This window comes from Zingiber officinale, chromosome 7B (assembly GCF_018446385.1).
Source record: "Zingiber officinale cultivar Zhangliang chromosome 7B, Zo_v1.1, whole genome shotgun sequence".
In the NCBI taxonomy this organism is placed as follows: Eukaryota; Viridiplantae; Streptophyta; class Magnoliopsida; order Zingiberales; family Zingiberaceae; genus Zingiber; species Zingiber officinale.
The window spans coordinates 98,228,856-98,241,053 of NC_055999.1; the positions used below are offsets into that span (position 1 = coordinate 98,228,856).

The 12,198-nt window shown below is 35.8% G+C and overlaps 1 protein-coding gene across 2 annotated transcripts; it reads left to right on the top strand.

The window, feature by feature from the left end:
• The first annotated feature begins 2,705 nt into the window (after nucleotides 1-2,705).
• Nucleotides 2,706-3,963, top strand: LOC122006462 (transcription factor bHLH146-like). 2 transcript variants are annotated; one of them, XM_042561977.1, is made up of 2 exons: nucleotides 2,706-3,067; nucleotides 3,150-3,963. In XM_042561977.1, exon 2 carries the CDS (start codon nucleotides 3,189-3,191, stop codon nucleotides 3,750-3,752), a length of 564 nt encoding a protein of 187 aa, XP_042417911.1. In that variant the 5' UTR covers nucleotides 2,706-3,067; nucleotides 3,150-3,188; the 3' UTR covers nucleotides 3,753-3,963. The 2 variants fall into 2 exon arrangements, with proteins under 2 accessions (XP_042417911.1, XP_042417910.1); XM_042561976.1 differs by having other exon boundaries at nucleotides 3,172-3,963.
• The last annotated feature ends 8,235 nt before the right edge of the window (nucleotides 3,964-12,198 follow it).

The following is a 12,198-nucleotide window of genomic DNA, read 5'->3' on the forward strand; positions in this document are numbered from 1 at the left end:
CACTTTTTGTGAGGCATGAGTACAATAATTTGCTTTATTTCCATGTTCTTCCGATTCTATCCCAACTGTTTCACGTACAAGACAATACTCGCATTGGTCCACCCTTTTTATGGGTTCACGTGGCTCCAATAGAACACAATTTCTTTTCTTTTCCTTTTTTTTTTTTTAAAAAAAAGAAATTGTCAAATCATTTTCTTTATTAGTTTCTTAACAAAGTCTATGTGAGGAATACTTATAAGTAATGTATGATACTACAAAGTCATGTAGTTTATGATTCATGATTGCCATGCTACTTATAAAATTATGTATAATACATACAGTTGGTAAATAAATGTAAAGATGCCACAATCAAATGATTGCTGCATTCTTAAATTAATCTGTTCATCCAAATCATTTCTAAATTTCAGCAACAAACAAAAATTGGTGGGCTCTTAAGTCATGATCACTCAAACCGAATCTTGTTTGATTTGCGAAAGAAAACAAGACGAGATTAAAGACCTAATTCCTTTGCTCTTCGAGTTCAATAATTAAACAACATAAAAGATTTCCCCCCCAAAACATTTCCTATTGTAATTATCAGTCAGAACTGTAGTATTTTGGCCATAGTGGCATTTTGGCACATGCATATTGGTGTCCTTGTGCAAAAGTGAAAGGGCTCCATATCCAACTCTTTCTCATTATTGGAGTGGTTTGCTTTTGTTTTTATTTCTTTTAGTTTAGAGTTCTTGGAATTTAATTGCAAAATGATCAGCTGTATCTCCACTGACACTACTGCATTAATTAATCATGGAGAATTCAATGATTTTGGCACCCAACTCTTAGCTATAAATTGTGCTTGTATTTGTCTAAGTGCGTCCAAAGAAGCTCAGCTAAATGGGACACACAGCTTCAATGAATCCCATGTGCAACTTTGCTCTCCTCCAAACCCAATCAATGGCATGAAAACAAGAAGCTTAAAACACTCCAATTCTTCTCAAAAAAACTTTCACTAGTGCTCCACAGTAGCTCTTTGGCGTTTATGAGGAATTTGTATGCACTACTTTCAGTATTAGAGAGAAAGCATTCAAATAGTAAGGTTAATGAAATCTTAAAGGATATATATTATATATATATATTGCATATTTTTATGATGAATGATATATAGGTTTTCTTATATTGAGGCATGGTAGTGTTAACAACTTGGTAAGCATCTATATTGTGTAAATATCACTAAACATCATATCTGAATAATTAGCATTTGGTTGTTGATTGGAATAAGAATAAGATCTATAAGTCTAAAATTCAAGTAGTATGATTGTTGAACTTTAATTTGAGTCCCTACACAATTGAGTTGAGTTATTGATTAGAAGTGGTTAGGTCTCCCAAAGTGACATTTGAAAGAGTAATCTTATAGTAAGTAGAGAGAAAATTAATGGAGTCGTAGCTTTCATTGTGATTAGCGTGTGGGGCTTAGTCTTTCATGAGACAGGCGAAGAGTAGAAGTGTTTTGTGCTTGCAAGGGACTTGATGAAACAATTTAAGAGAGGTAGAAAGACATGAGAGTTACCAATCAATGGGTGATGCCTAGTGGTTGAGCCTTGTTGCTTTTGGTGTGGTCGGTGTGAAGCCGCATATATAGAACAAGAAAGCACCTTGTAGTGACTAAGGAAAATCAAATGCGTGCAATGGGACCAACGCAAAGTTTTCTATATTATTTAAGGTTATCCATAATCATCTTTTGTCCTTGTTTAGACTATTAGTGTACGGCTTGCATGATTAGCGACTATGACATTTTACTTTTTCTTGGATTTTTTTTTTAAAATTTCTATCCATCCAAAACAATTGGCCAATTGCCCATTAGATGTGCTTGGTTGGTCAAGTCTACTTAGCCCATATGTTTAGCTTGTCCAACTCACTTAATCTAACTATTCGATCCACTTAGTTACTTCAACAAACATAATTAGATTGACTTGTTTGGTTAGTTGGATTCCATCTAGTGTGTTGATCTAGTCATTCCACTAATCGCTTCTTATCTACCCAAACCAACCAATTTGACTTTCTTATTCCATATGACCCACCATCTAATGCATTTGACTTGCCAACTCTATGAGTCACATGATCATTTTGACTATGATGTCAATCCAACCTAATGCATTGTTCAACATGTATAGTTTGATAGTTCTTTAAATTTTTGGACATCTATTTGGGATTCTAACTTTTTAGGAGATACCGTTACATGCTAGTGACTCACTCTAGCTTAGCTCTTTATCCATTGTTAGGTTCAAATGCTCATGTTATTAGGGACAATACTCATTTAGAGTAGTCATTCTACAAATTACATGGGACTTTTTACGAGGCTTGAAGGCAATACATTCCAATGAATAATAGTATATTTACCATCACAGGTCATGTAAAGTTAGGCTTCTCATACAAAATGAGGGAGGGCATACAACAAGTACACTCAGGATCCATGTTCATGAACTTATTGTCATAAGTTTACGTCGACTAACAAGAAGCTGAACCATCTCCTAACCATTTTCAACTATGTGGATTGGTGGTTAAAATGTATGAATACAATTGCAAAATCCATGTACATTACATGTCTAAAGTGATGAGTTGTGATGAAGGAGATAGGTAGAGGTGAGAGTGTGCAAGGGTACTCTGGTTGGACTCATCTGATGGTTGGCATTTATAGAGGCCATGGCACATGGAAGTTGAATGAGGGCTCCTCGTCTTCTCTGCCTGCATGTGCCACCATGTGCTGCCTCCAGCCATGTCAAGCCCTGACTGACTGAGGGTTTTGGCTGCCAAAACCCCTTGAGCACTTGGTCCTGCTGCATGCCCTGACCCCTTGGGCCCTTCTTTTACTTAATTGTGTCTTCTGTTGTTGATCAATGCATTTGCATGGGTGCCTCCAAACCTTTCCCTCTCCACCATTCAATTATTTTGCTTCTGTGCTGGCCTCCAGTTCAAGGACTGCTGCATTCAAATGAGCACTGTGAGCTGCCCTTCTCTTGCCCTATTTAGTAGTGCCATTTTCACTCTTCTCTTCCGAGCAATTGAATTAAGCTTCCCAAGCAGCAACAAGGTACGCCAGAACTTCCTTTCCATCTTCTCCTCCTATGCCTTCTAATTCATTTTGAGCCATCTTTATGATTTCTTCTCCAAAGTTTTTATGACTTGCATTATCAGGGAGTGACACCTTTCTTATGGAAGAGAAGCAGAGAAGCAAGAGGAAGAGGGTCTGTTCATCAGAACCAAATGCTGTAGTCCATGCAAGTTTTCTGTATAGATACATTGGCTATCTCCTCCCTGCTTTGGCCAAAGCCACTGGCAATGCTAGTTCTCGCCGCCAAATCGAAGACCAAAAGCTCAAAAGCACAGTGAGGTTTGAAGTCGACATGGCACTGGCTCTCTCTGCCAATGGCTTTAAGTGGAGCCGTGCCCTGAGGCACAAGCTTGAGTGTCGCAAAGTTGAGATCCCCTTGATCACTTCAGAGAGCCAGCAGCTTCCTATGTTTCCAGCCACCACAACGATTCCCAGGTCACTGGCATTTGTGAATCCAACTAGGCCAAAAAGTTTGAGCAGAAGAAGCTACATGAGCCTGATCAGAGTTGAGGATGAGTACAGCCAGCGTGTGAGAGCTCTGAGGCAGATTTTGCCAGGTGGGAGTGAGATGTGCCTCAGTGAGTTGCTATATGAAGTGAAGAGCTACATGGTTTACCTGCAACTGCAAGTTAACATTCTCAAATCTCTCGTAGAAGCCCACTGATGAGGATGGGAATTTGATTTCTGTAAGAAATAAATCATGTCAATAACCTCAAACATGCTTTGAACTAGCTTTGCAATCATAAGTTGGGGTTGGTGTAACAAGCCTCGCCTTTTATTCGTGTCATAAGGTTGATGCTTCAAAAGACTCCATGTGTTTGTTCTGATAAAGCTTGATCTGGATATAGAACTCGACAATTTGGGAAAAACAAAAAGTTAGACCTTGTTGTATTAACATATGAATAAAATGCAATTATGAAGTATTCATGGGTTGAAAATTAACCTGGGCACTTAATAGAATTTTAAATGATGAGAGAAAAGCAAAAGCATATAAAAAATACCGTAGAAGTTACACCACTGCCAACTTATTCCCTTGAAAATTTCAACATTACATTGCACCTTGGTTATGGTATAGAAGAACTGAGATTCCAGGTTCGTGCCTGAAAAATATTGTCTATTACTTTCTTATCCAACTCACTTTTCCAGAGAAGAAAACAATTTCTGTTTTTTTTCTCTGCACATTAAATCACAAAGAGACCAGTTTCAACTTTTGTGCACATTAAATCACAATCAAACAAGCAGATATCAGCTTATGAAGGCCTGATACCAATTTGGCACCTCCTTTCAAACATGGGGGTGCAATTCTTGATACATGATGCCATTTATATATATACACATCATTCACCTTTAGTACATTGGTTTTACTGTAATTTATGTGAGGGAGTGGAGATAACATACTGACTAGAGCTGGCGTAAGCTCATTTGCATGTGTTTGATACTTCTTTCTTTGTTACAGTTGAGAGATACAGTAGGTAATATTATAATTGTTGAATAGTTCTATGCAAGTCGGCTGCAGCATGAATTCACTTAATGAGGATCCATGGGATCACTACATGATGTCCGGTTCAACCAGGCTGATAGCCTCCACAACGGCCGCTTGCGCTTCTTGTTCTTGTGTGAGAGTTCCATCTCTGATCGCTTCACCAACTCCCACATGGTTTGCACGTCTTGATATCCACACATTTGAACATCATTATGCAGGTTAAGAATTCCGCTGGCTTCTGAAAGCACAAGAATAAATTCTCTTACTGGTCCATTTTTCATTGGGAAAGAATGTGAAAATCACTCAAAGAATTGGAAAGTTACAACGAAGCGTAAAGAGAAAACATGAGACAGACAGAATAAGCAAAAAGAGACAGGCCATGGACTATTCTTCAAAAAGACAAAAAATCATCATGCACAGAAAGCGAATCACCCCTTGTTCAATCACTGTAACGTTGAGATTGCACAATATTCCACTAATGATGAGGATATTCCTAAAGTTTGTGCTTACTACTGACACATTTGTGAGATCAGACCTAGACATATAATTACCTAGAAACAAGATGACTTCCAATAAGTAAACATTTTTATCCAAGGATACAAACTTTTGTTTTTACAAATATACTGAAGAAATAAATCTGACAAGTACCCTGAGTCTTTGTAATGTAAAAGAAAATTATGGTAGTAAGTGAAAAGGACATGGAATTTGCTTTCGGCCATTCATTGGTTGAATTCTATGGACAAAATTGAAATGGGAATTCAACTATCTATCTCCTGGATTACCTAAGGTCAATCAAAGGAGCATGTTCTACGTTATCAGTGTGTTATAAGTGTATCGAGGAAAAGAGGGACTCAACAAGAGGGTTGTACCATGAAAAAAGGAAAGGGGGCCAACCTGGTATCCAAAATCATTCTGACCAATCATCAGAATTTTTTTTAGTTCTCATTGAAAATTTTGGGCAATTTGAAAAATGAGAGTTCATTTTAACAAATTCATAGCTTAAATTTTAGCAGCATCGTTATGGTTGGTGTAAAAGTGAAATCCAACCACAGTGCAAGATAAGTTTATCAAAAGTCCACATTCTTCAAGCGCTTGCTTGTTCCACTACAATTTGGGTAAACATGATATGAGATTTTAGTAACTAAGTGTAGAGATAATTTAAGTCTGTTCATTGCTCAATGTTTAACCATTAATTACATGGTTAGCTGGCAATCAACAAAAAAAAAAGTGTTTAAAAGCTTTCGTCTTAGTTTTCTCTGATGGCATCCAACCCCAGGTGGTGACCTGCAGATACAATCAACCTTGCAGTAAATTGCACAGCCACTTGTAAATTGGAGCATGTCTTTGATCACTCCGGTTGCAGGGTTAGTTGTCCATAGGCCATGCTTAATCTAAATTCTATGTTAAGTCAACAATCATTATAATAATTTCAAAATTCCATTGCTAGTTGTCATGCAACCTCTAACTCTATGTAATGACTAGCAGATCTAATCGCTGGCACTAATTTTTAGGTCCATTTTAGGATTGATGGTCCATTTTAGTCACATGTGCTCACAATACATAGATGGGAGGGGAATTGATCAGGGTGGTTTGAGGTGACTTGGGTAGAGGACAAATGATATCAATTTTAGTTTCTTCAAGCTCTCATTTCTTAGTTAAAGGTATGCCACTGTTTTGATCATTCGGCCATAGTAAACGTCAGATTCTGAATATGAGTGAAAGATGTAAGTAAAGCTCTAGTATGTCGAGCAGTGCATTCTTAGGGGTTTTTTTACCAATGATTCAGCACTCTACACCATTCCTTGTAGATAGATCTTTTTTAATGTAATATATATATATATATATATATATATATATATATATATATATATATATATATATATATATATGTATATATATATAATGTGCTTCGAAAACCCATTGACATGATAGAAAAACTACATTTTGGACCTGCTAAATCATTTGAAGAATGTGTTTTACTTGACCCTGTGGACACACATGAGCATATGTAGATAATAAGCAGAACCAATTAGCATATAACACAAGCAAACTCTGCCCCAATTGTTAGGCACTTTCCAACAGAGACCTCATTTGATCCAAAATGAATCCAAGAAGTTGACGATAAATATTTGTTTCATTTTTTCAATTTCTAAGCGCTTTTTTTTTTGCAAAACTAAAATGGAAAATTGTATAACAAACAAATAAAGTCACAGTTTGCAAATTTTTTTTTAAAAGATGAACAAGGCTATAAAAAAAAGTGCAAACAAATGCAAAAGAAATACAATATGCACCGTTCTCTTTCTAAATCAGTTATTAACAAATCCAGAAATGGGTACAACAAATCAAAGAAAAAGACAACGAGCCAAAAATGGGAAGAAAAAAAACATCGGGAAAAAGGAACAAAAACTCCAAATTCACAAAACCGGAAACAAATTACCAAGAGAGAGGGAGAGGGCAGGCTTACCGTCGCTGCTGGACTTGAATCGGGATGCAACGGCAGCCCAGGCGCGCTTCGCCGGCGATCCCACCACCCTGTGCCACCAGGCCATCACCTTCGCTCCGATCCTCCTCCGCCGACTCGCGGAGGGCTTCACCACCGACAAAGACCCCAGCCCCACTCACCCAACAAGCGACTCCACCTCTTTCGATCCGATCCACCGACGCCTTCGGCGGAGAAGGATCGATGTGTCTCCTCCGACACCTTGCGATCTCTGCGACGGCTATCTCTCTCTCTCTCCTCTCCTCTCCTCTCCTCTCCTGCCCTCTCTCTCTCCACCTCTCTCGATGTTGCCTTTTTTATCCGAACGTTTCGCCTCCGCGCGAGATATTCTCACTCCCCCACTAGTCGCTCGACGCGACGCCCGTTGTTCCTCATTTTTGTGGGGCCCGCAGGTCCCCGGGGTAAATACGGGAATTACGGGTAGGCGAGTACCATCGTCCAGTGATCCTCCGAGAACGATGGAATTCGACACGTGGAGAAAGTACGAATGACGGGTCCTACATGGATAATAGCAGGCAAAGTAAACGTGGCTCGATAAATTTGGATCCTGACCGAGATAAGACAGCCAATTGGCGTCGCTTCCAGGAAGATGAATGCCACGTGAGACTGAGAGGTGAGACGACTTATTAATCCCAACATGGCAACGTGGCGCCTTTTATAGTAATAATAAGGCTACCTCCGACGGTGGAGACGGTTTTTTTTAATAAGGGGCCATCGAAAAGGAAGAAAGAGGTAAAAAAATTGGGTTTGATTTTTCGGAACAAAGCTTCTTCAATTTTGATAACACGTAGAAAAGAGAACTCGGAACAAATCTAGACCTGATCACGGTTTAAAATTGATGATTTGATAGTTTAGAATCATTGATTCGACGGTTCTAGGTAGATTGACCCATAACTTTAACCATTTAAGATGGTTATGATTCATGATTCGAAATTGTCGGTTCACGATTCGATTTACAATTGACCACAGTTCAAGATTATTATGTTAAAAAAATTAAAAATTAAAAATTAAAAATTAAAATTTATTGTAAAAAGAGGATTTGCGCTTATTTAAGTTGCCTATATATTCCCTTAAGGTATAGGGGAATTAAAGCCCACATAGTTCTTTACATTTTTAACCTTTACATTGTTACTCATTTCCATTTCCCGTTCTTGTCGTATTCGTTCTTTCAGTATCAAAATCTTAAACTTCGTCATCTGAATGTTATATTCCTTTGATTCTTTTCTCCGGTCTGGTCCAATCGTCTAGTAATGTTTGGGCTTCCAATGAGTCGGGAGACAAAGTTGATCGTCGTTAATCTAAAATGTTACCGCCGACATTGAACGTCTGCTCCACAGCAACAGTTAACACTGAATAAGCTAAAATTTCTTTACCGATCGTGGAGAGGATGCGAAAGCTTTGAGTGTTCTGTGACCACCACTTTAAGATATCGAAATTTTCGCTATTTGTTTCGTTAAAATCAAAAGAAGTCGTAAAATAATTCTCAAGTTCTTGTGCGGAACTTGAGGATCCTCGTGGACGTTTTGTTCGTTCTTTTAATATTGTGCTTTTGTAAGTTTTAAATTACTACTAGTAGTTTATTGTATTTCAAAAATATTAATTTGTGTTCCATATTTTACATAATATTGATTATAAATATCATATAAATAAATTCTAATATTATATATAATATTAATTGGATTAGGAGAAGAATAATTTTTAATTGGAATTAAAGCGTAATAATAAAACTTCTAATGATATTGAAAATAAACCGTCAATAATAGGTTGACAAACAAATTTTAGATTATCTATACCAGCGATATTTGAACTAGCATTATCTAATGATATTGAAAATATTTTATGAGTTAAGCCATATTCTTCTAAAATTAAACATAATAATTGTGCGGTGTTATGAGCATTATGTGATTCATCAAAAACTCTATAAGCTAAAAATCTTTTTTGAATGTTCCAAGAGTTATCGATCCAATGGCAAGTTACACCCATATACGAATGTGCTTACCAATGATCACTCCAAATATCGGAACATAAAGAAACTTTATTATCTAATTTACTAAATTCATCAATTAAATTCTTTTTTCTTTGTTTTACTAATTTTTTAATTGTACAAGTAAGTATAGTCCTAGGAACATGTTTAGCACATGGATTAAGAGATTTTTTATAAAAATCTTCAAATGTACATTTAGATCCAAAATTAAAAGAAAGATGTTCTATAGAAACAAATTTAGCTAATGATTTTCTTAATTTATTATCCGAATATAAAAATAAATTAGAATTAGTACTACTGCTAGTTGAAAAAATCTTAATAATTGTGTTTGAGAACTGTTGAGTCCATATTCTATTGGGTGCTTCATTTCTACATGTCGTTTCAACGACCCATAGCCGCCGCCAGCTTGGAATTTGTAGGAGGCATTCCGACGGAAGCGTGACATTCTCAAAATATTTAGTAAAAATAGAAGACTTTAGAAAAGGAAGTTCCCGAACCTTAGAAGTAATTGCATCGGTACTTCCTTGTGTTTCAGGTGTCGGATTTGGAAGGTGCTCGATCTCATCATCGGTGGATTGAATGTTGTGGTCCTCCTCCTGCGGATTCATTATTTTCTTTCCCTTCCGAGCTCAAAATGATACATCTCCATAGTCTCCTTCCATTGTAATTGAAAATGGAAAACGAAAGTGTAAAAAGAATATGAAATTGAGATTAAGAGTAGAGAAGATGTGTGTGAAAATGATGAAATGAGCTCTCTATTTATAGAGTTTGGATAGTAACGGATACTAAATCATAGCCATTGATAAAAAAATGATCAAATAATCCTAATCATTGAAAAAATACCCAAAAAGACCCCCACCCTTCCCAACGGCTAGGAACTGTCGGTTAACTCGGCGGTTCCGGTTCCACCCGGCCGACGAACCGCGTCAACGGGTAACCGGCCCGTTGATCTTGTTACGGGCCCCGGCTGGGTCCGGGTCCGGGTTCGGGTCAGACCCGGCCCGGGGTCGGGTCTAGAAAAACCTCGTTGGAGATGCAGTAACATTTCGGTGCAGTTCAGGTGAATGTGAAATGGGTACGTAAAATTTATAAAACCTGCCAAATAATTTTGATAGACATGAATTAGAAATATATGCTCCTCCCTTGATTTTATTTTAAAAATACCCTTGATGCATGCTGTTCTAAAAGATAACTAATAGCTGCTAAGATATATTTAAGATAATTTAAGATTGAAGATTTATGTTGTATAAAAATTATTTAGTATGTGTTATATCGCGTATGGAAATTATTTAGTAACTATTATAATGTATAGAATTTATTGAATAGTTGCTACAATATCTTTAGTTTAAACTTAGGATTTAGGATCTTGGAATACTATTATATTAAAATATTATTTATTAAGGTCAAAAATATTTAAATTTCATTAACATCAATTTAAAATAATCATAGAAGCTATTATGTGATTGCTACAGTCCTAAATCTTAAATTCATCATAAGCACATTGTAGCAACTACTAGATAGTTTTTAAATATTATAACAACTACTCAATAATTTTTACATAGTTTAAATTTTAAATTTTAAATTATAAGCTCACTTTAAACATGTTATAGGAGCCATCAGATAGTTTTTACAATAGTGCTAGATTAAGTGATAATTTTAAGATAAAATCATTAAAAAAACACCCATTTGATTTTTATTTTTTATTTTTCTTAAAAATGATCATATAATATTTCTCTTAATTTAGAGTAATATAGAGGGGTTCTTTTGATTTTTTTTGCCCGTTCAAGAATACCAAAAAGTAAAATAAATACATAAATTTAAAATAATTTTTATAATAATTTGTAATAAGTTATACCTTAATTAAGCATACTTTTCTATTAGAGTATCATATTTGATATATAACTACTTTTATAATAAACTTTTAACATTATTACCTCGATATATATATATTTATATATCCAATCATTCAACTAAAGAAGATTATCCCATTCATGATCTCCATCAACATGATATGAAATCACATTGTACTTTTTAAAAAATTAATTTGCCTTTTTGTTTCTTTTTCCCTTATCCCTTAGACAAAAATATCAATATTTTTATTTATTTGCCTTTGTGCTATTGGTCAAATACAAAGTTAGCGACAAATATTTGGCTGGTTTGCATATTTAAGTATGAGATTTTAGACAAGTAGCAATCTTCATTAGATTACGTTGCAACCTAGTGGTCGTTAGGTCAGAAATCTCAAGATATTAAAATTAGTTTCCTTCTTCGGTCCATCTGGGTTAGGTTAGAGATCTTGAGTTATTAAAATCACTTCCCTTCTAATTATCATATCATGTAGGTGATAAGATGAAAACTTACTAATTTTAGCAATTTGTGTATTGATCAATTGTCTAGTGAATTAGATTTTTCCCTCAGATAAAATATTCCTTATGATTTATTTCTTTTAAAAGTGTGTGAAGTTGTTCAGATGGCTAAAACGATGACTTCACCTTTTAGAATTGGAATAATAATGGTTCAGGAAGAAAATGTGTTCCAACATTAACTAGCTTATTCCTTATTACCTATAAAAAAAGTTGGCATTCAATGTTTGGAGACTCATCTTATAATGCGATAGGAATGTTTCTTCTCAACTAGTGCAACGATGGAACATGACACAACTAGAGTCATTAATTATGAGATAACTGACTCGTTTCAATTGTACAAGAGGCATGTTGAAGGTCATGAATGTTTTTGACCAAGAGACTAGAGATACCTTCAATTTGTTAGAATCTGCATGAATTAGAGGGGATGAATATTTTTGATCGCTTCATTTTGATTGTGGGCTCGTAGTTTAATGCGTAGCGGAATACTTAAATCAAACTTGACGTCATGTACACTACTTTGATTTTACTTGGTATCCATGCACCTCTTAATGCAACTAATCCAATGTCTAATCCTAGTGATTTATCACCACTAAATCTTCTCCTTCTCGGATATATTCCGGAGGAGGAGAAACCTCTTACAACAAGTTCTTACAAGAACACAATAAGAAAACAAGAATGCAAATATAAATAAAAATGAAAACAACTTTACACAATGATCTTTGCTTTCCTTGCTCTTTTGTTGCTTTGGATTATCTCTTGATGATAGGTAAATGCAAC